The following is a 25207-nucleotide window of genomic DNA, read 5'->3' on the forward strand; positions in this document are numbered from 1 at the left end:
ACCAAGTCTACTCTGCCATTCAATCATGGCTGATCTATTTTTCTAACCCCATTCTCATGCCTTCTCCCCATAACCTGACCGCAGATCAAGAATCTGTCAATCTCCGCCTTAAAAATATCCATCGACTTGGCCTCCACAGCCACCTGTGGCAATGAATTCCACAGATTCACCACCTTCTGACAAAATAAATTCCTTCTCATCTCCTTTCTAAAAGTTCATCCTTTTATTCTGAGCCAAGGCCTCTGTTTCTAGACTCTCCCACTGATGGAAACATCCTCTCCATATCCACTATATCCAGGCCTTTCACTATTCGGTAAATTTCAATTAAGTGTTCCCCTCATCCTTCTAAATTTCAGCGAGTACAGGCTCAGTGCCTTCAAACGCTCATCATATATTAACCCAATCATTCCTGGGATCAATTTTGTAAACCTCCTCAGGACCCTCTCCAATGCCAGCAGATATGGGGCCCAGAATTGCTAACAATACTCCAAATGCAGTCTGACCAGTGCCTTATAAAGCACCAGCATTACATACCTGTTTTTGTATTTTAACCCTCTCGATATAAATGCTAGAATTGCATTCAACTTCCTTACTACCTATTCAACTTGTAAATTAACTTTATGGGAATCCTGCATCACCATTCCCAAGTCCCTTTGCACCCCCGATTTCTGAATTCTCTCTCTAATTAGAAAATAGTCTACGCCTTTATTCCTACTACCAAATTGCATGACTCCACACTTTGCTACGTTGTGTTTCATCTGCCACTTCTCTGCTCACTCCCCTAACCCGTCCAAGTTCTTCCGCAGATCTCCTGCCTGCCCCCCCCACCTATCTTCATAATATCTGTAAACTTGGCCACAAGGCCTTCAATTACCTCATCCAAATCATTAATATACAACGTGAAGAATAGCGACCCCAGCATCGAGAAAAGTGAGCTAATGGCCACCGTAACAGTAAACAATAAAGTGATAGAGATGAAAATTGACACTGGAGCGAAATGCAATGTTCTGTCTCAGGAACAGTTCAATCGTCTGAGGAAGGCGGAGCTATTAAATCCCACCAATGTTACTCTCCTCGCATTTGGGGGAAGCGAGGTCAATACGGTCAGTATTGTGAAGCTGCAGTGCCACTTATGGGATCAAACATATAGGTTTCGATTCTATGTCGTCGACCGCAATACTATTCCAATTTTAGCCTATGCCTGCAAAGATATGGAACTGGTTACCTCCAGCAAGGCTGTGCATCAACTAACTCCAGTTCTGGAATCTACACAGCGTATTTTCATGGATTACCACAATCTTTTCACTGAAGAGCTGGGCAAGCTACCAATAACTTACTCTATGGAGGTGCACCCTGTGGTTCGTCCTGCTCAGCATGCACCCATTGCCATGAGAGACAAGGTCAAAGCCGAACTGGACAGGATGGTGGCATTGGGAGTTATCAAGCCTGTGTCAGAACCCATGGACTGGGTGTCCTCAATGGAGGCTGCTACAACGAAGAATAAACAGGAGATTCGTATATGTATTCATCCGAGGGACCTGAACACCGCACTCAAACGGCCCCATCACCCCATGCGTACCGTGGAGGAGGTAGCTGCCCACATGGGTAAGCCATCGGTATTCTCTGTATTAGACACCAAGATCTCCTTCTGGCAGATTCCCCTGAATCATGCATTATCTATGCCTACCACCTTCAGCACTGCTCTCAGCCGCTACAGATTTTGCGCATGCCGTTTGGCATCAGTTCTCCCAGTGAGGTATTTCAGCACTCCACGGAGCAACTGTTTGACGGATACCCTTGTGCCATCATCGTGAACTATATCATTGGTAGTGGCAAAGACATGGAACAACATGATGCCAACTTGAGAAGGTACTCGAGCGTGCCAGGGAAGTGAACTTAAAACAAAATCCACAAAAATCTTGGTTCCGTGTTAACCAGAGGAGCTACAAGGGGCATATTTTCACGGCTGATGGTCTCAAGGACCTTCTAAGACTGTGGCTGTTGGCGAAATGTCCACACCCACTGATGTTGCAGGCCTGCAGAGATCTGGTCAGAGTTAATTATCTCGGAAAATTTGATCCCAACTTCAGCGAGATCTCGGCTCCCTTGCGGCAGTTTACTCACAAAGACACTGCTTGGACAAGGCACGAACAGCAGCAACATGCTTTTGACACTCTAAAATGTCAGATGTCATGCCCACCTACCCTGGCTTATTGCGATGTCAATACATCTGTTACTTTGACCTGTGACGCATCCCAGTACGGCCTCGGTGCAGCATGTCTGCAGGATGAGCAGCCTGTTGCTTTAGTCTCCAGGATGATGACGGACAAGGAGACGAGGTATGGTCAGATCGAGAAGGAATTACTGGCAGTGGTCTTTGTAGGTATGTTACAAAACTTACCTTCAGCGGCGCTGTAATTCTTCCCTGTGCGCGATTTTGAGGGGGGGGGGGGGGGGGCGGGGTTAAAACGGGTTTTTTCCCCGACCTGGTCCAGAATTATATTTGTTGGAGTGCAAGATTTTGCTAAAGAATCGTTTCTACGGCCGTTCTGTGTGTTTTGTTTAAAAATTCACCCGACAAGTTAATTGCTGGAGTCATTTTAAAAGCAGCTTCTGAAGCCGTCAATGCCGACAACAGGGACGGATTTTATGCAGGACCAGGTAAAAGAAAGTAGTTTATTTTTATGTATAAAAGTGTTGCTTAAGATGTATTTAATTCACATTTTACGTTGCGAAACGGTGATTTCCCCCCCAGAAGAACCGGCAGTGTATTTGCTGCAGATATGGGGGTATAAATTCACCGCATCTGAACGTTCTAAATGGTCCCGTTCCAGTAAAACCCACTCGCAAGCTGATTTAAATGGCCATTAATTTACAGGTATTAAACATTAAATTCCTTCCATTTGGCCTATAAACCCATGACAATGAGATTTAAAAATTATGTTATATTCTGAATTATTGTGTGAATGTTATTTGGACACTTAGGCTATTTAAAAATGTTAATCTATTCTTAAAAAATGGATAGATGTTTAGATCTAGTAATTGAATTTTGTAATTAGCTACAATTAGGTAACTAACTAATTATATGCTTTAATTTCAAGTCATCTAAGTAAGATTGTTTCATATTCGTTTCAGAATGCTTCAATCTATAATAACTGAAAATTTCTTTCAGTTCTCTTAAATTTTAAGAAAGTTATCGGCCTTTAAATGTTCTCGATCACAGCTTTTGTGTTAAGTCGATGAAAAAGCAATAGGGATACTGCAATAGCAATACTGAAGATATGAAAGTGAATTAGGTGTCAAATTAAACTTATTTTTATGCTTTATCTGATGGGATAAATTGCAGACTTGATTTTTAAAATCTCAAAATTTTGTAACATTGCTAGTCTTTGCATGAGTCAAATTCAACAATTATATTTTTGGCAAGGCTGTTACCGTAGAGACCGACCACAACCTTTGGTTACCATTTTAAACAAGCCTATACATGCTGCTCCAGCGCGGCTGCAGAGAATGATGCTGCAGCTCCAGAAGTACGATATCTCTCTCACTTACAAGCAGGATAAGCACATGTATCTGGCTGACACATTATCCCATGCTCCCAGGATGTCGAGCGCCCAGCACACATCAGAAATAGACACGTTTGACACCATGGCAATTGATTTCACTCATCCTTCACAGCTGGATACTTTGGTGGTTCGCACGACAGAAGATGTCACCCTGCAGATGCTCACCGCATTCATCAATCACTGATGGCCTGGCAATCAGCATTCACTCCCGCTTGCTGTTCAGCCTTACTTTTCTGTCAGAGATGAACTGGCCACTGAAGGTGGGGTTATCAAAAAGGGCCATAAGGCAGTGATCCCGGCTTCACTCGCAACAGAAGTACTTTGATGCCGTACACGGAGGACATCCTGGTTCTGAAGATTCGGTGCAACGAGCAAAGAGCATGTTTTTCTGGCCTGCCATGTCAGATTATATACGCCAGAGGGTGCAGTCCCGCACTGCATGCAACAGTATGGCTCCACATCAACAGAAAGAGCCCCTTTTGCAGCACCCGGTTCCTGACTTTCCGTGGTCTATGGTGGCTACTGACATTTTCGGCCGTTGCTGCTTGGGTTGCTCAGCCGCTGCTCGGGGGGCCCGGATGATTATGAGGGGAAAAATCCGCCTGTGGGCCGGATGATTTCGGGTTACAGGCCGCAATAGGTTGCCGACCTCTGCTGTACTTGATAGTTAATTTTTACAGCTTTATATACATATTACTCCAGCATACTTTATGTTTGCCCTTTGGGCAAAAGCTCAGGAAGGGTGATGTAGATCAAACAGTATTGCTGATTAGATTAGTGTGTGGTTTTGCTTCTGATGACCTGATCCATAAATCCATGTCAGGTTTTCCACACCACCACCTTGTGGCATGCGGGCAGCCATGAGTCCCTTTAGTTTTACCCAGGCATGAGACAGGATGCCCCCTGGTAGGATTCCAATGGAGTCGCATGCTCGTGGGACAGGCCCTTTACTCACACTCACAGACACTCCCCCTCTGCTCACCAGGGCTCACACATACTCCCTCTACTTGCTTTTAAATCCTTATTGACACTGGCAAGGCCCCGGGCCTGCAGCCGCGCCCCGGCCATTCCCAACCCCGGGGCCACCGCTACCTGCGCTAACTGTGCTCCAGGCCCCGGCGCCTCGCTCCAACAGGCCTCGCCTGGTCCCGCCCCAGACACCTCCTTCCTCCATCACCACTCTCTATCCTCCAATTATCGCGCTAAATCATCATGTCCCGCTCCCCACTGATTGCTGACCAACATCCCTCGCGTCCAATCAGCCCTCGATCATCAGACCCTCCCCCACTGTCTCGCAGAAAGCCATTTATAGATTTATAGAGATTTCAATTTTTTTTATAACGAATCCACGGTGAAATCTCATGCCTGTTTACCTTACGATTGTGAGCCTACACTACTCATGTCAATGGGCTCTGTATGTATTCAAATTAAAGTACTTGTTATGATATACAATGACTCTGTATCATAAGTACTTTGCACAGTGACTAGTGGGGTACCGCAAGGCTCGGTGCTGGGACCGCAGCTATTTACAATATACATTAATGATTTAGATGAAGGAATTAAAAGCAACATTAGCAAATTTGCAGATGACACACAGCTGGGTGGCAGTGTGAACTGTGAGGAGGATGCTATGAGAATGCAGGGTGACTTGGACAGGTTGGGTGAGTGGGCAGATGCAGTTTAATGTGGATAAATGTGAGGTTATCCACTTTGGTGGAAAAAACAGGAAGGCAGATTATTATATGAATGGTATCAAATTGGGAAAAGGGGAAGTACAATGAGATCGGGGGGGGGGGGGGGGTCCTTGTTCATCAGTCACTGAAAGTAAGCATGCAGGTTCAGCAGGCAGTGAAGAAAGCAAATGGCATGTCGGCCTTCATAACAAGAGGAGTCGAGTATAGGAGCTAAGAGGTCCTTCTGCAGTTGTACAGGGCCCTAGTGAGACCACACCTGGAGTATTGTGTGCAGTTTTGGTCTCCAAATTTGAAGAAGGACATTCTTGCTATTGAGGGAGTGCAGCAGCGTAGGTTCACGAGGTTAATTCCTGAGATGGCGGGACTGTCATATGTTGATAGAATGGAGCGGCTGGGCTTGTACTCTCTGGAATTTAGAAGGCTGAGAGGGGATCTTATTGAAACATATAAGATTATTACGGCTTTGGACACGCCAGAGGCAGGAAACGTTTTCCCGATGCTGGGGGAGTCCAGAACCAGGGGCCACAGTTTAAGAATAAGGGGTAAGCCATTTAAAACGGAGATGAGGAAAATCCTTTTCACACAGAGGGTTGTGAATCTGTGGAATTCTCTGCCTCCGAAGGCAGTGGAAGCCAATTCTCTGGATGCTTTCAAGAGTGAGTTAGATAGAGCTCTTTAAGATAGCGGAGTCAGGGGATATGGGGAGAAGACAGGAATGGGGTACTGATTGTGGATGATCAGCCATGATCACAGTGAATGGAGGTGCTGGCTCGAAGAGCCGAATGGCCTACTCCTGCACCTATTGTCTGTTGCCGTATCCCTAGTAGGCTCAACTACAAGAAACCATCTCGGAGGCACTGTACAAATTCGCTCTCTTGGGGTCCAGTACCAATCTAATTTTCCCCGTCTCCCCATGACCACTGCCTCCCCATGACATTGCCTTTCTTACATGCCGATCGTATCTCCTGATATAACTTGCACCCTACCTCCTGGCTACTGTTTGTTGGCCTGTAGCTAAGGACAAACTGCACCCCCTCCACACACACACACCTGGATCTCCTGCCATCAGGCAAGAGATACCGTAGCATCAAAGCCCGGACTACCAGACTGCTAAGCAGCTTCCTGCCACAGGCTGTGAGGCTGCTAAACAGTCACTCTGTACTCAGTCACCTGATTCTGCGGCTTTGCACTGACATTTTAATAACTCAAATCAGCTGCCCTGGACATTTTAATGATTGTTTTTACTGTATTTTAATGTTGCAGTTTTACCTGCTTTTAACTATTTATACTGTTTCATCAGGGACTGGATTGTTTTTACTGTTATTATGTGTGAAATGTTTTAAGTTTCATGTGCGATGCTCCGGTATTCCCTGGGAAACGTCTTCTCATTTTGCACTGTACAACTGTTGCTTTGCAAGATGACAATAAAGGTTGATTGATTGATTGATTGATTGAAATAACTTCCATCATGGTTTTTTTCACTCTTACAGTTTCTCAGCTCCAGCCACAATGGCTCTACATCTTCTGATCCTATATCACCCCACGTTAAGGAATGGATTTCATTCCTTACCAGAAGAGCTACCCCACCCCTTTTGCCCACCTGTCTGCCTTTTCAACAGGACGTGTAACCTTGGATATTCAGCTCCCAGCTGAGATCCTCCTCCAGCCACGTCTCCGTAATATCCACAACATCATACCTACCAATTCCTTGTTTCTTGGTCCTCCCAAATATTCCAAATGGAATTTAAACTGGAGGTGGTGAAGGGAGGGTTTAAGCCAGAAAGGGTTATTGGGAAGAAAGAGCTACTTTAAATTTAGTTGCATCTGGTTGGGTAACTATAGTTGGGTGGAGATTGTTCCATGGTTTAATTGTGCGGGGGAAGAACGAATTGCTGTATACATCTTTCCTAACTCCGCTATAAACGCATCCACTTTGTTACGGATTCTACGTGCAATCAAATAAAACACATTTAATTTGGTATTCACCACCACTCTTCTCACATCAGACCCTGACTTTACCTTAGTCTCTTATGCTATCCTATTACTTAATACCTATTACATAAACATTCTATCCTATTACTTCTGGAGACTTTTGCAACTTCTGTTGCACTCTCCTTCCATTTCACGTCATCCATACATTTCCCATTTGACGACCCCACCACCCACTATTTAGTTTAAAGCCCTATCTACGGCACTGATTATACGGTTTTCCAGGACCCTGGACCCAGCCAAGTTCAAGTGGAGTCCATCCTGTCGGAACAGTTCCCTCCTTCCCCAACACTGGTGCTAATGTCCCACAAATTCAAACCCACTTCTTCCCCACCAATATTTGAGCCACACGTTCAACTCTCTGTTCTTCTCAACCCTATGCCAATTTGCACGAAGCTCAGGTAGCAATCCAGAGGTTGCCACCTTTTAGGTTCTGCTTTCCAATTTAGTATCTAGCTGTTCAAATTCCTTTGGTAGAACCTCTTTCCTCGTTCTACCTACGTCATTGGTACCCACATGGACCACGATGACTGGATCTTTCCCCTCCCACTCAAGTTCCTCTGCAGTTCAGACGAGATGTCCTGAACCCAGGCACCAGGCAGACAACACAGCCTTTGGGACCTTCGATCCTCATGACAGAGAATAGTGTCTGATCTACTAACTATACTATCCCCAATGACAATAACATTTATCTTCCCTCTCCTCTCTCGAATAGCCCCTGTACCATAATGGCCTGGTCAGGTTGTCATCCTTCCTACAGCCCCCACACTCATCTGCACAGGGAGCAAGAATCTCAGACTGCTTGAGAACCTCAAGGTCTGCGGCTCCTGTAACACTGCCCTTGCCTCTGTTCCCCTGCCTGCCTCACTTGCAGTCACACTGTCCTCCTGACCACAGTCAAGTTGCAAGCAGTTACTCTAACAGGTGTGACTACCTCCAGAAACAGTGCATCCAGGTAATTCTCCCCATCCCGGATGAGCCGCAGCATTTGAATCTCAGACACCAGGTCGTCAACTTTGAGTCTGAGTTTGATAAGGTTCCACATGCAAGGCTCCTCCCGTACAATGTTAGATCCCGCACGATCCAGCGAATGCTAGCCAACTGGATAGACTATTTGTTTCCAAGCAGAGGAAGGTTGTCTTTTTGGATTGGAGGCCTGTGACTAGCGGTGTGCATCAGGGATCAGTGAAGGGGCCATTGCTGTTTGTGGTTTATATCAACTATTGGGATAAGAATGTACAAGGCATGATTAGGAAGTTTGCAGATGACACCAAAGTGGGTATCATAGATAGCAAAGATGGTTAACACAAATTGTAGCAGGATCTTGATCTGTTGGCAAGTGGGCTGAGTAATAGAGTTTAATGCAGATAATTGTTGTATTTTGGGAAGTCAAACCAGGACAGGACTTTCAAAAGGAATGGCCGGAGCATTGTAAAGCAGGTACATGGATCCATGAGTGCAGGATCTAGGAATGCAGGTACATAGTGTGCTCAAGAAGACTTTTGACGCATTGGCCTTCATCAGTTATAGTATTGAATATAGTGGTTGGGAGGTCATGTTCCAGTAATGCAAGCAGTAAATTGGTGTGGCCACATTTAGAGTATTGTGTTCAGTTTGGGGCACCATATTATAGGAACAATGTTGTAATACTGGAAAGGGTACGGAGAAGATTTACGAGGATGCTGCCAGGACTCAAGTTCCTGAGCTGTTGGGAGAGGCTGGGCAGGCTAAGATTTTATTCCTTGGAGCACAGGAGGATGAGGGGTGATCTTATAGAGTTGTACATGATCATGTGGGGGATAGATATAATAGATGTACTTTTATCCAGAGTACGGGAATCAATTTGATGTCGCATTTCCTGTTTCTTGGCATTTAAAATTAAAACATAGCAACTTTATGTTCAATGTACATTTCTGATCTGCAAATTAAATACAAATTTACAAAGCACTTGAGGCAGTGCAAAGAAAAAACAACAGACGAGAAAAGGGCTGCAGAATGTTATTCACAGTGTGAAAACAGACCCTTCAGTCCCACTTGCCCACACCAAACAACATGTCCCATCCACTGGGATATGGGGAGAAGGCAGGAACGGGGTACTAAATGGGGATGATCAGCCATGATCACATTGAATGGCGGTGCTGGCTCAAAGGGCCTCATGGCCTATTCCTACACCTATTGTCTATTGTCACTAAAGTCCCAAAATGCCGGAGTAACTCAGCTGGACAGGCAGCATCTCTGGAGAGAAAGAATGGGTGACGTTTCAGGTCGAGACCCTTCTTCAGACTGGTTACCCCACCATTTTGTGTCTACCTTCGATTTAAACCAGCATCTGCAGTTACTTCCAACACACTATAGTCCCACTTGCCTGTGTTTGGCTCATATCCCTCTAAACCTGTCCTATTTGTCCAATTGCTTCTTTAACATTGGGATAGTCTCTGCCTCAACTACCTCCTCTGGCAGCTCATTCCATACATCCACCCCCTTTGTGTGAGAGTTACCCCACAGATTCCTTTAAAATCTTTCCTGCTTCACCTTAAACCTATATCCTCTGGTTCTGGATTTCCTGACTCTGTGCAAAAGACATAGTGTGTCTACCCGATTTATTCCTCTCATGATTTTATAACCATATAACAATTACAGCACGGAAACAGGCCATCTCGGCCCTTCTAGTCCGTGCCAAAACACTTACTCTCACCTAGTCCCATCTACCTGCACTCAGACCATAACCCTCCATTCCTTTCCCGTCCATATACCTATCCAATTTATTTTTAAATTATAAAAACGAACCTGCCTCCACCACTTCCACTGGAAGCTCATTCCACACAGCTACCACTCTCTGAGTAAAGACGTTCCCCCTCATGTTGTCCCTAAACTTTTGTCCCTTAATTCTCAAATCATGTCCTCTTGTTTGAATCTTCCCTACTATCAATGGAAAAAGCTTATCCACGTCAACTCTGTCTATCCCTCTCATAATTTTAAAGGCCTCTATCAAGTTCACCCTTAACCTTCTGCGCTCCAAAGAATAAAGACCTAACTTGTTCAACCTTTCTCTGTAACTTAGGTGCTGAAACCCAGGCAACATTCTTGTAAATCTCCTATGTACTCTCTCTATTTTGTTGACATCTTTCCTATAATTTGACGACCAGAAATGTACACCATATTCCAGAATTGGCCTCACCAATGCCTTGTACAATTTTAACATTACATCCCAACTTCTATACTCAATGCTCTGATTTATAAAGGCCAGCACACCAAAAGCTTTCTTTACCACCCTATCTACATGAGATTCCACCTTCAGGGAACTATGCACAGTTATTCCTAGATCCCTCTGTTCAAATGCATTCCTCAATTCGCTACCATTTCAAAGTCAAAGTCAAAGTAGCCTTTATTGTCTTTCAGACCTTGCGATCTGAACGAAATTTTGTTGCCTTGCAGTCCTACATATTGTAAAAATGACAAAAACACAAATTAACATCCACTACAGTGAGTTCACCAGGCACCTCCTCACTGTGATGGAAGGCAAAAGTCTTAAGTCTTTGTCTCTTCCTTTCTTATTCTCCCTCTGCGCCGAGGCAATCCAGGCTTCAGATGTTGTTGTGACCCCGCCGGGCGATGGTAAGTAATGTCAGTCCCGCGGCTGAATCCGAGCTCCGCGAACGTGCCGGTTCAACTCCGCGGCACAGGGTGGTCGAAGCTGCCGAAGCTGAGGCCCTCCAGCCCAGCAGACGCAGCTGGACATTTACCATGTACGTCCTATTTTGATTTGTCCTTCACTACTTCATTATCCACAACACCATCTATCTTAGTATCATCTGCATACTTACTAATCCAATTTACCACACCATCATCCAGAGCATTGATGTATATGACAAACAACAGTGGACCCAACACAGATCCCTGAGGCACCCCACTAGTCACCGGCCTCCAACCTGACAAACAGTTATCCACCATTACTCTCTGGTATCTCCCATTCAGCCACTGTTGATTTCATCGTGCTATACTATTAATACCCAACAATTGAACCTTCTTAACCAACCTTCCATGTGGAACCTTGTCAAAGGCCTTACTGAAGTCCATATAGACAACATCCACTGCTTTACCCTCATCAATATCCCTAGTAACCTTTTCACAAAATTCAAGAAGATTAGTCAAACATGACCTTCCAGGCACAAATCCATGTTGACTGTTCCTAATCAGACCATGTTTATCCAGATGATTATATATATTATATATATATTATCTCCATAAGATACATCTCTATAAGATCACCCCTCATCCTCCTGTGCTCCAGAGAATAGAATCCCAGCCTACTCAACCACACCCCATAGCGCAGACCCTCGAGTCTTGGCAAAATCCTTGTAAATCTTCTCTGCACCCTTTCCAACTTAACAACATCTTCCGTCGAACATAAGATAGACACAAAAAGCTGGAGTAACTCAGCGGGACAGGCAGCATCTCTAGAAGGAATGGGTGATGTTTCAGGCTGAGACCCTTCTTCAGACCTGAAACCTCACCCATTCCTTCTCTCCAGAGATGCTGCGTGTCCCACCGAGTTACTCCAGCTTTTTGTGTCTATCTTCGGTTGAAACCAACATCTAGTTCCTTCCTACACGTTCCGTATAAAATGGTGCCCAGAACTGAACACAATACTCTAAATGCAGCCTCACCAACGTTTTATATAACTGCAAGATGATCACCCAAACTCTATACTCAATATTCTGATGAAGGCCAATGTGCCAAAAGCCCTTTTGACCACCCTATCTACATGTGATGCCACCTTAAAGGAACTATGTACCTGCACTCCTAGATCCCTCTGCTCTACAACACTTCCCAGAGTCCTACCATCATTGTGTAGGTACTTTCCAAAATGCAACACCTCACATTTCTCTGTAATAAATTCCATCAACCATTCCTCAGCGCACCTGCACAATCGATCAAGATCCTGCTGCAATTTTTCACAACCATCTTCACTATCTGCAAAACCATCCACTTTTGTATCGTCGATTACAGTAACGGGCCCAGCACCGAACCCTGAGGCACACCACCAGTCACAGGCCTCCAGTCCGAGAAGCAACCTTCCACCATCGCCCTCTGCTTCCTTCCATGAAGCCAATTTCCTATCCATTCAGCTATCTCTCCTTGGATCCCATGCAATCTAACCTTCCAGAGTAGCCTACCATGTGGAACCTTGTTGAATGTTTTGCTGAAATCCACATATAGAACATTGACTGCTGCCCTCGTCAACTTTTTTGGTCATACAAGTTCATGTTCATAAAAGTTAGGAGCAGAATTAGGCTATCCAGACATAAATTTTACTCCGCCATTCAATCATGGTTGATCTATCTCTCCCTCCAAACCCCATTCTCCTGCCTTCTCCCCATAACCCCTGACACCCATACTAACCAAGGATCTATCCATCTCTGCCTTAAAAATATCCATTGACTTGGCCTTCAGTCTTCTGTAGCAAAGAATTCCAGATTCACCGCCCTCTGACTAAAGAAATTCCTCCTCAACTGCTTCTGAAAGGAACGTCCTTTAATTCTGAGGCTATGACCTCTGGTCCTAGACTCTCCCACTTGTGGAAACATCCTCTCCATATCCACTCTATCCAGGTCTTTCACTATTCGATAAGTTTCAATGAGGTCCCACCTCATCCTTCTAAACTCCAGCGCGTAGAGACCCAGTGCAGTCAAATGTTCATATGTTAACCCACTCATCCCTTGGATCATTCTCGTAAACCTCCTCTGGACCCCCTCCTGCGCCAGCACATCCTTCCTGGTACGAGGCCCAAATTTGTTCACAATACTTCAAATGTGGTCTGACCAGCTCCTTATAGAGCCTCAGCTTCATTCAGATTTCTGAGACACAACATCCCACATACAAAACCATGCTGAATATCCCTAATCAGCCCTTGTCCATCTAAATGCCTGAATATCCTATCCCTCAGAATACTCTCCAGTAACTTTCCGACTACAGATGTTGAGCTCACTGGCCAAGAGTTCTCAGCCCTTTCCCTGCATCTTCTTGAATAGAGGCACAACTTTTGCCACCCTCCAGTCTTCTGGCACCTCTTCTTTATTTAATAACGAATTTCGTAATGTAAATTTCAGCAAGGGTTTCTGCAATTTCTTCTCTAGTTTCCCAATGTCCTTGGATATATCTGATCAGGCTACTCAGAGATTCGTCTACTTTCATATGTGTCAGGACCTTCAACATCTCTTCGACTGTAACACTTCCATTAACTGCCCCAAATTCCTCAGTCCACAGTAAAAACAGAGGAGAAATACTCATTGAAGACCTTGCATATCTCCTGTGGCTCCACACAGAGTTGACTACTATGATTCCTGAGGTCCCACTCACTCTCCGATTACCCTTTTCCCCCTATATGTACATAAAATCTCTTGTGATTATCCTTAATGTTATCTGCCGGAGCCATCTCCTGTCCCCGTTTTGCCCTTCTGATTTCCGTTTTCAGTTTGTTTTTAGTCCTGAAACTCCTCCAAGGATACACTTGATCTCAGCTGCCCATACCTGTCGCATGCCTCCTTCTTACTCTTGACCAAAGCCTCAATTTCCCTCGTCATCCAAGCTTCCTTACATTTGTCTGCCTTGCCTTTTACTCTAACATGGACATGCATATCCTGAGCACTTGTCAGCAGTTTTAAAAACATCCCACTTTCCTAACGTTCCTTTTCCTTCAAACAGCCTACTCCAATCAATTGAGCGAGTTCCTCTCTCATACCGTCAAAGTTGGCTGTACCACAATTTAGCATTTTAACTCGTGGGTCCTCTCAGTCCCTATCCATAACCATCTTAAACCTAATCGAACAGTGGTGACTGGTCCCAAAAGGCTCATCCACAAACACTTCATCCATTTGCACCTCCCAATTTCCCAAGATTAGATCAGGCAATGCCCTCTCCCATGTGAGGCCCTCAACATATTGCCGGAGAAAACTCTGTCACTTTTGACAATAGTACCCGATCTAAACCTTTCATACTATGATATTCCAAGAATATTGGGAAAGTTAAAATCCCCCTACTACAGAGCTGCCAAGTTTTGTCAGAGCATTTCAGTATTCTAGTACCTGAAAATCAGTATTTTGCTGAGGAAATTAGTATTTTTACGCAGTGCCATTTGGCCGATTTATTTTTTATTTTTTAATGTGCGGTCATACCCATGTAAGAGTACAAGAATGCATAACTTGTTTATTGTAATTTGTAATTGTGTATTATATGTCATAGCTTTCTTGCATCTCTCTCTCTCTTTCTCTGTTGGTTGCAGCCATCGTCTGCTTCAGTATGGGAAGCTGGTCGGTGATTGGTCGCGACTCTCCTCGGAGACTGTGTCTGATTGGCCGCCGAGTAACCAGCGCATTATGTGATTGGACGGGAGGAGACCGATTTGTTGATTGGTCGGGAATTTTAAGGGAAGCTGGTCGGTGATTGGACGCAACCCCCTTAGAGACAGCGGTTGATTGGCCGCCAAATAATCAGGCAACAAAAAATTGACAAATAGGAAAATAAAACAAAAAATCGGAAATCGGAATTCAGTTGCAGGTACAGCTGAAGGGATTTATCGCTCGGTACAATAATCGCATTAGAAGATCTGAGCATCCTGAAATCATATCTCATGAGCTCAAGTCAAGTAGTGAAAGATAGCCGGGCGACGCTATGAATTTATCTGAATTTTAGAAATCCGATAATAATTGTTCAAAACCATTGTTTCTCCAGCATTTTTGTCTCACCCGCTGAGTTTCTCCAGCATTTTTGTTGATGCTGCCTCACCCGCTGAGTTTCTCCAGCATTTTTGACTACCTTCGATTGTTCCAGCATCTGCAGTTCCTTCTTAAAAATAACGTGACTGCACCTGCACACCAGGATGAAGCCCGTGCTCGCGGTCCGGAGCCCTTGATGACAGTGAGTTTTAAGAAATTCTCCCGTGAATTGTATTCAAAGGAACGCGGTGTCATTAATACATAGAAACGTAGAAAATAGGTGCAGGAGGAGGCCATTCGGCCCTTCGAGCCAGCGCCGCCATTCATTGTGATCATGGCTAATCGTCCCCAATCAATACCCCGTGCCTGCCTTCTCCCCATATCCCTTGACTCCACTAGCTGCTAGAGCTCGATCTAACTCTCTCTTAAATCCATCCATTGACTTGGCCTCCACTGCCCTCTGTGGCAGGGAATTCCACAAATTCACAATTCTCTGGGTGAAAATGTTTTTTTCTCACCTCAGTCCTAAACGGCCTCCCCTTTATTCTAAGACTGTGGCCCCTGGTTCTGGACTCGCCCAACATTGGGAACATTTTTCCTGCATCTAGTTTGTCCAGTCCTTTTATAATTTTATATGCTTCTATAAGATCCCCCCCTCATCCTTCTAAACTCCAGTGAATACAAGCCTAGTCTTTTCAATCTTTCCTCATATGACAGTCCCGCCATCCCAGGGATCAATCTCGTGAACCTGTTTTCACACTGTATCTCTAAACTAAACTAAAATAACATAACACTCAAATCACTTGCCTTTATCACCTCATGTGCCATTGCAGGTGTTATGTTGACACATCGTGTAAAACACTCCCGGGCTTCTGCTGTTTTGCCTTCACGAAGAAGCTGCTTCCCTTTCTGCAAGTTTGTTTGCCTATACCTGTAATGCAGAAAGCCAACAGGCATAATTTTTCAAAACCACGTGCAGTTAAACCACAAAAAAGGATGAAAACACAGAAAATGATGACCATGAGCAAAACAGAAACCTACATTACAGTGCCCTCCATAATGTTTGGGACAAAGACCTGTCATTTATTCATTTGCCTCTATACTACACAATTTGAGATTTGTAATAGAAAAAAAAAAGTGCATTGTCAGTTTTTAATAAAGGCCATTTTTATACATATTGGTTTCACCATGTAGAAATTACAGCAGTGTTTATACACAGTCCCCCCATTTCAGGGCACCATAATGTTTGGGACACAGCAATGTCATGTAAATGAAAGTAGTCCCGTTTTGTATTTTGTTGCATATCCTTTGCATGCAATGACTGCTTGAAGTCTGTGATTCATGGACATCACCAGTTGCTGGGTGTCTACTCTGGTGATGCTCTGCCAGGCCTGTATTGCAGCCATCTTTAGCTTATGCTTGTTTTGGGGGCTAGTCCCCTTCAGTTTTCTCTTCAGCATATAAAGGCATGCTCTATTGTGTTCAAATTGGGTAATTGACTTGGCCACACGCAAATTGACCATTTTTTTAGCTTTGAAAAACTCCTTTGTTGCTATAGCAGTATGTTTGGCATCATTGTCTTGCTGTAGAATGAACCACTGGCCAATGAGTTTTGAGGCATTTGTTTGAACGCGAGCAGATAGGATGCGTCTATACACTTCAGAATGAATTATGCTACTACCATCAGCAGTTGTATCATCAATGAAGATAAGTGAGCCAGTACCTTCAGCAGCTATACATGCCCAGGCCATAACACCCCCACCACCGTGTTTCACAGATGAGGTGGTATGCTTTGGATCTTGGGCAGTTCCTTCTCTCCTCCATAATTTGCTCTTACCATCACTCTCATACAAGTTCATCTTCGTCTCATCTGTCCACAAGACCTTTTTCCAGAACTGTGGTTACTCTTTTAAGTGCTTCTTGGCAAACTGTAACCTGAATATCTACTGCAGACAGTGGTCATTGACAAATCCACACCTGACTCCTGAAGAGTGTTACTGATCTGTCAGACAGGTGTTTGGGGATTTTTCTTTATTATAAAGAACTCTTCTGTCATCAGCTGTGGAGGTCTTCCTTGGCCTGCCAGTCCATTTGCGATTAGTAAGCTCACCAGTGCTCTCTTTCTTTTTAATGATGTTCCAAACAGTTGGTTTTGGTAAGCCTAAGGTTTGGCTGATGTCTCTAACAGTTTTATTCTTGTTTCACAGTCTCATAATGGATTATTTGACATTCATTGGCACAACCTTGGTCTTCAAGACTGGAGAAAAAACTAGGTGCTGAGAGCTCTCTTATACATCATTAAATAGGCATTTAAACACACCTGAGCAATTACAAACACCTGTGAAACCATGTGTCCCAAACATTATGGTGTCCTGAAATGGGGGGGACTATGTATAAACACCGCTATAATAGCCACATGGTGAAACCAAAATGTATAAAAATACCCTTTAATAAAATCTGACAGTGCACTTTAACCACTTGTATTTTTTTTCTACTACAAATCTCAAATTGTGGAGTACAGAGGCAAATAAATAAATGATGGGTCTTTGTCCCAAACATTATGGAGGGCACTGTATATTTCATGGCTGGAAACACAATCTGTAAACGAAAATTAAATCAAGGTGTCTAATACTCCAGAAACTATTTCAACAAAGAATATCAATTTATCCACAGTGCCTACAAGCATTTCAATGAAACATAATATTTGTACTAAAAGATGGAAAATAGCAGGTAGACCCAAAATGCTGCAGTAACTCAGCGGGACAGGCAGCATCTCTGGAGAGAAGGAATGGGTGACGTTTCGGGTCGAGACCCTTCATCAGACTGAAAAAGGGTCTCGACCCGAAACGTCACCCATTCCTTCTCTTCAGAGATGCTGCCTGTCCCGCTGAGTTACTCCAACATTTTGGGTCCACCTTCAATTGAAACCAGCATCTGCAGTTCTTTCCCACACATGAAAAATAGCATCCAGGTTTACATTTGAAGAACAGTTTGTGGACTAATAAACTACTACTTTCTTTAGTGCTTCAAGCTATCTCTACTGAAATGCTTAAAAAACAAAAATCTCTGGTTCTGTGGGTCTTATGATTCAGATTGGATTAGATAAATTACTTACAATCTTCGAGCCTTTTCCACCGCTGTTTTGGAAGGCAAAGTGCACCCATCAAAAACCAGGACTGGTTTAACTCCAAAAGATTCCAACATTTCAACAAATTTTAAACAATAACTAACATACCTGCAACAAAAACAAATTTATATTTGGAAAAAAGGTTCAACAACTAGAAGTTAAAATGGGCTCTCCAGAATGCAGTTATATGTTATTTATTTCTGTTGAATCGTCGTGAGGGAATATTATACAAATAGAATTGCTTGGATAGTAACTTTCGTGTGAGGAACCTTTGTTAAGTGGTAAGAAAAGCTTAAGGATTCAGAAATACATGTCCCCACAAAGTAATAAAGTACAAAAAACACACACACACACGAGAACAAATGGCTTATCATAACACGGAAATGTTGATCTGAATAGGCATAGCTTTGTTTGTTTTGAAGCAGCTATAACGCTGTCAGAAGTTGTATTTGGTTTAGTTTGGTGTTTAGACTATAGGTTGTTAATGGGGTCTCTTCCCAGGACATAGTTAACCAAATCCAGGTTAGCCGGGAAGTGGTGTTAGGTAAATTGAATGGATTATAGGCCATAAATCCCCAGGGCCGGATAGGCTGCATCCCAGAGTACTTAAGGAAGTAGCCCCTGGAATAGTGGATGCATTAGTGATAATTTTTCAAAACTCTTTAGATTCTGGAGTAGTTCCTGAGGATTGGAGGGTAGCTAATGTAACCCCACTTTTTAAAAAGGGAGGGAGAGAGAAAACGGGGAATTACAGACCAGTTAGTCTAACATCGGTAGTGGGGAAACTGCTAGAGTCAGTTATTAAAGATGAGAGGTACACAAAAAAGCTGGAGAAACTCGGCGGGTGCAGCAGCATCTATGGAGCGAAGGAAATGGGCAACGTTTCGGGCTGAAACCCTTCTTCAGACTTATCATTAAAGATGGGATAGCAGCACATTTGGAAAGTGGTGAAATCATTGGACAAAGTCAGCATGGATTTACGAAAGGTAAATAATGTCTGACGAATCTTATAGAATTTTTCGAGGATATAACTAGTAGAGTGGATAAGGGAGAACCAGTGGATGTGTTATATCTGGACTTTCAGAAGGCTTTCGACAAGGTCCCACATAAGAGATTAGTATACAAACTTAAAGCACATGGTATTGGGGGTTCAGTATTGATGTGGATAGAGAACTGGCTGGCAACAGGAAGCAAAGAGTAGGAGTAAACGGGTCCTTTTCAGAATGGCAGGCAGTGACTAGTGGGGTACCGCAAGGCTCAGTGCTGGGACCCCAGCTATTTACAATATATATTAATGATTTGGATGAGGGAATTGAATGCAACATCTCCAAGTTTGCGGATGACACGAAGCTGGGGGGCAGTGTTAGCTGTGAGGAGGATGCTAGGAGGCTGCAAGGTGACTTGGATAGACTGGGTGAGTGGGCAAATGCATGGCAGATGCAGTATAATGTGGATAAATGTGAGGTTATCCACTTTGGTGGCAAGAACAGGAAAGTAAACTACTATCTAAATGGTGGCCGATTAGGAAAAGGGGAGATGCAACGAGACCTGGGTGTCATGGTACACCAGTCATTGAAAGTAGGCATGCAGGTGCAGCAGGCAGTGAAGAAAGCGAATGGCATGTTAGCATTCATAGCAAAAGGATTTGAGTATAGGAGCAGGGAGGTTCTACTGCAGTTGTACAGGGTATTGGTGAGACCACACCTGGAGTATTGTGTACAGTTTTGGTCTCCAAATCTGAGGAAAGACATTCTTGCCATAGAGGGAGTACAGAGAAGGTTCACCAGACTGATTCCTGGGATGGCAGGACTTTCATATGAAGAAAGACTGGATAGACTCGGCTTGTACTCGCTAGAATTTAGAAGATTGAGGGGGGATCTTATAGAAACTTACAAAATTCTTAAGGGGTTGGACAGGCTAGATGCAGGAAGATTGTTCCCGATGTTGGGGAAGTCCAGGACAAGGGGTCACAGTTTAAGGATAAAGGGGAAATCCTTTAGGACCGAGATGAGAAAAACATTTTTCACACAGAGAATGGTGAATCTCTGGAACTCTCTGCCACAGAAGGTAGTTGAGGCCAGTTCATTAGCTATATTTAAGAGGGAGTTAGATGTGGCCCTTGTGGCTAAAGGGATCAGGAGGTATGGAGAGAAGGCAGGTACAGGATACGGAGTTGGATGATCAGCCATGATCATATTGAATGGCGGTGCAGGCTCGAAGGGCTGAATGGCCTACTCCTGCACCTATTTTCTATGTTTCTATAGGCACCATTTGTTCTTTCTTTGTGACACATCTCTAAGCTCAAGTGTGTCACAAAGAGTGTTTATGGTTGTTTGTGTTGGGTCTTAAACAGCAAGGCTAGATAATAGTCTGATTTGGTTTGTGCTGTTTAAATGTATTTATGTTGAGATAAGTGAAAAGGCATAGGTGATGGTTGTATGACCTTTGTATAAGGGTGATTCTTACGTTTATAGAAAACTGAGAAAGTAACTCTGCTTTGATCTAAGCCAAACTTGGGGTCTGCATATAGTAATCTTCCACTTGCTGTGTGGAATGCTATTAGTGGGAAGTCATAAAAGAGACCTTACATTCCTTTCCTCCAGGGATGAGCAAGGGGGAGGTTGTGATTCAGAATGAAACTAGACCCGAGCTTGGTAAGAAGCAATTATAATTTATAGTGTGACAAGTATATGGCCTTTGTGTGCTTGGAGTTGGGAATTGTGTGATTAGAAATAACTTAAGTCCTTACCACTTTGTAAGAATGGGGCAAAACTCATATTTAATCTTTGTAATCCATAAGTAACTGTATTTTAACTATGTAGTTGTATGGAAATTATTTGTGAAGTGTATTGTGTTTTAATTAGGATTGTAAGTATTAGACTTTGTTTAAATCTGAAGTTTTAGAAATAACTTTCTTTTCCAAAAGTGAAAATATATGTTTTGTGTGTATGCATTGTGTGATTGCTGTATGATGTGTATCTTATATTCTGAGAGGTGGTCTCTGAGAATTGATTTTATATTTCTGTGTTTTTACTTCATTGAAATAAAATGATTTTGAACAAAGAGGGTAAAGAAAATCACCGAGGGAGCAAGGGTTGTAAAGAGGCCAGAAAAGGGAAAGTCGTGACTACACGTGTTGTCAATCACTGGAAAGGATTTAGTTGATTGGTTAATGCAATTAAGCTAATGTGTGGTAAAACATAATGATTGGTTAATAGTTTGCCACACCTTCTGTATCATAATTGTCTAATACCTATATAATGCGTTAAGTTTGTACCTAAGTTACTAGCTCTTTGGACCTGCCCTGGAGCTGCCAGCTCTGTGTTGAAAGGTTAAAGAATTATCCAGCGCTGTCAGAATAAAGAATCGATTTCAACAGCAGCAATGGTTTGAATCAAGTTTTCCTGAATTAGACTGGCAAAAGAACTCAGTTTAACAGTTGGGTGAAAGTATCAATTACTACTGTGATGCAAACTCACTGGTAACTGGAATCAAACCTCCTATTTATTGCACTACGAACTCATTATTTCACAATAATAATTAGCGTGAACAAAGTGAAGTATTTTAAAGACACAGTCATACAACATGTGAAAAGGGTCTTTCGGCTGACTGCATACACACTATCAACCACCCATTTACACCAATCCGACCCACTAGACTTGTGGCAATTTATATTAGTCTATTAACCTTGAAAGAAATGTACCTCTCGCATGGGGGGTGGGGAGGGGGGAGGACAAGTGTACCCAGACAAAAATACAAAGCTAATGTGCAAACGCCACACAGCACAAAAGTCAAGCTAGGCAAAAGGGACTTACTGGTCAGTCGGCTCTCCTTTTGCCAATTTATCAGCACATGCAAATGCACCTTTGTGAAGCCAGCAATACATATCCAATGCCACAGTCTGTCCTTTGTACTTCTTGACATGAATTGGTTCTGATGCTTCCTTAACAAACTGTAGCAATCCTTGAATCCCCATTATTTGGTTTTACTCTTCTCAAAGGTTACCATGAATGTTCCAGGTTAAAATGGATAAGCTATGTAATAGAAGGCAACAAAAGGTAAATGATCATTGATATTTTTTTAATCAAAAAGATATAAAAGTACAATTGCAACAAGTGAAATCATTGAGGAATTTATACAAGACTTGAAGGTGAGTGCAGCACAAATAAGCAATAAGCCTTCGTCTCTGATTGATAATGAAGGGGACAAAAAAATCAAATAATTTATTGGTAACACAATGTAGACAAGAGTCAAGAAGTGTCAACAGTGTTTTATTGCCATACATACCAAAACGGAAAAATGAAATTCTTAATGGCCTGTCCCACTTTCACAACCTAATTCACGACCTTTTTTACTTGTGGACATTTTTCATCAGGCTAGAAACAACGCCCTGACCTACTTGATGCCACGAGTACCTACGACTCTCATCACGACCTACTACAACCTACCTCCGACCTCGTGACGACCATGTTGCGAGTATGAGTCAAGGACAAATCCGGCTGAGGTCATGAATTAGGTTGTGAAAGTGTGACAGGCCCTTTACTTGCAGCAGCACAATAGATTTCTAAACTCATGAGATAATACAATAAATAAACAAAAAAAAGTTTAATAATTAAAAAACATGACATAGTGCAAAAACAAAACAAAGCCCGGAGTCCCTAGTGTGACCACGGCAGTTTGTAGTTCGGTGTTTAATTGGAGTTAGTTATGTTCAGGGGTTGTTGTTCAAGTGATCCACTGCAGAGTGGAGAGCTAACGAGATTGCACCCCCTGTTGATCTATTGTGGTAGGAAAATTGGAGTGGTAGCAGGTTCTTGCTGAGATCGGAGTTGTTATGATATGATATAATCAACCTTTCAAAGCACCTCACCACCATTGATGTTAATGCCAGTCATTGAGGTAGTCAGTGAATTTGTGGGGCACATGACTCATGGTAAACAGTCTCAGTAACTTTTTACTCAGTGAACACTATGCAAAAGAGTAAACAAACTACAATAACATCTCCAGGTAAGAGCAGGATAACCTCCAGGATAACTTCTCCAGAAAAAAAAACTATTAATGGAGGATAGCTACATGTCAGTAATGTCTATACAATCAATCTCAATTATTTACTGACCTAGCTAGATCTGAAGATGGGTCTCGACCTGAGAACGTCACCCATTCCTTATCTCCAGAGATACTGCCTGTTGCACTGAGTTGCTCCAGCATTTTGAGTATCTTTGATCAAACTTGATTGACACAATAACAGCCCAACCATCTCCACACTATCCGACTTAACAGTAAAACTCATTTAGTAGCAACATCTCCTCCTCACTGACCAACAGCACATGGACACCTCAGGGCTGTGTGTCAGTCTTTTGGTCCACTCTCTCTATATCTACATTAGTGTAGCCTGACACAGTTCTAACGCCATCTTTAAATTTGCAGATGATACTAGTCATTAGACAAAAGACAGCAAGTGACAAGTAAGAGTACAGGAGAAAGATTTGCAATCTGTCTGTGTAGGAACGAACTGCAGATACTGGTTTAAACTGAAGATAGGCAACAAAAAAAAGCTGGAATAACTCAGCTGGTCAGACAGCGTCTCTGGAGAAAAGGAATAGGTTCAGACAGCATCTCTGGAGAAAAGGAATTTCTGCAAATTCTTGTCTCCAGAGATGCTGTCTGACCCGCTGAGTTCATCCAGCCTTTTGTGTCTATCTTTAGCAATCTGGTTGACGGGTTCCAGACAACAATCTGTGTCTCAACATTAGCAAGACCAAGGAATAGATTGATGAATTCAGGAAGGGAATACCAAGGGACAATGCACCTGTTAGCAGGACAGGAGTACAGGGAGTCAACAGCTTCAAGTTCTTAGATATACTGTACACTTTGTTGCTGATCTATCCTGATCCCAGCACAATGTTGTAAATAAAGCTCATTAATGCCTCTACTTCTTCAGATGTTTAAGATTTATTGAACTTCTAAAAATGTACAGAGGAGAGCATACTGATTGGTTGCCCCCAACCTGGTTAAAAAGTGTTGCTAGATTGTACTAAATTACTTGGCTTCAAATAATAGATACAGACACAAAATGCTGGAGTAACTAATCGGGTCAGGCAGCACCTCTGGTAAAAAGAATAGGTGACGTTTCGGGCCGAGAACCTTCTTCAGACTGAGAGTCAGGGGAGAGGGAAACTAGAGGCATGAAAAGGTACAGCACAAATCATAATCCCGGTAAAATACGAGGTGTTGTTCCTCTAATTGGCATGTGGCCTCAGTGGAAACATAGTCTCACCGATATATAGGACTCCACAACAAGAACGACATAGTAACATAGAAAATAGGTGCAGGAGTAGGCCATTCGGCCCTTCGAGCCTGCACCGCCATTCAATATGATCATGGCTGATCATCCAACTCAGTATCCTGTACCTGCCTTCTCTCCGTACCCCCTGATCCCTTTAGCCACATGGGCCACATGTAACTCCCTCTTAAATATAGCCAATGAACTGGCCTCAACTACCTTCTGTGGCAGAGTTCCAGAGATTCACCACTCTCTGTGTGAAAAGAGAGGATACAGGAGATCAGGTGCAAATGATCGGCATCGATGAAAGCTGCAGGAAGTGATGGATATTGCCTGGCCCATCATACTGTAATGATTGACCATACCTTCCCCACTATCGAAAGGGTCGACAAAAAACATTAGCTCGTGAGTGCAATAAATCACCCCACAATCAACCCCATACACTCACCTCATTGAATCAATCCGATACTCCAACAAGTTCTCTAATCTCTCACGCACAGAAATAGACTTTCATTATCTCATCTCTTTCCCCCCCACCTCCCCACCCTTTACCCCTCCCCCCCCCATCCACCTGCCGATGATTATCTTACTCTTAAGATTTACACAAAATGCTGGAGTAACTCAGCAGGACAGGCAGCATTTCTGGAGAGAAGGAATGATATGTTATCACATGTGACATGCCACGACTTTGACTGCCGGCTCGACCTCCTCCGGATCCACTCCTGACGCTGACCACAAGTCTGGCCATGGGGATCTGCTGCCCCGCTTCTCCGATGCTTCCTGGGAGGCGTCAGATAGTCATAAGGTCATAAGTGATAGGAATAGAATTAGGC

The 25207-nt window shown here is 43.3% G+C and overlaps 1 protein-coding gene across 4 annotated transcripts in view; it reads right to left on the reverse strand.

The window, feature by feature from the left end:
* exo1 (exonuclease 1) overlaps window positions 1-25207 on the reverse strand; it is a 68128-nt gene that overhangs the window by 40567 nt on the left and 2354 nt on the right. For 3 of the 4 annotated variants that reach the window (XM_033025115.1, XM_033025117.1, XM_033025118.1), the window contains exons 2-4: window positions 21907-22125; window positions 18080-18199; window positions 15772-15895 (exon numbers count right to left, since the gene is read on the reverse strand). In XM_033025115.1, the coding sequence (XP_032881006.1) occupies window positions 15772-15895; window positions 18080-18199; window positions 21907-22067 (405 nt within the window). In that variant the 5' untranslated portion in view covers window positions 22068-22125. Of the gene's footprint in view, window positions 1-15771; window positions 15896-18079; window positions 18200-21906; window positions 22128-25207 lie in introns of all 4 variants that reach the window. The other variant, XM_033025116.1, reaches the window with a different exon arrangement.

The sequence above is a fragment of the Amblyraja radiata genome, chromosome 8 (genome assembly GCF_010909765.2).
Source record: "Amblyraja radiata isolate CabotCenter1 chromosome 8, sAmbRad1.1.pri, whole genome shotgun sequence".
In the NCBI taxonomy this organism is placed as follows: domain Eukaryota; kingdom Metazoa; phylum Chordata; class Chondrichthyes; order Rajiformes; family Rajidae; genus Amblyraja; species Amblyraja radiata.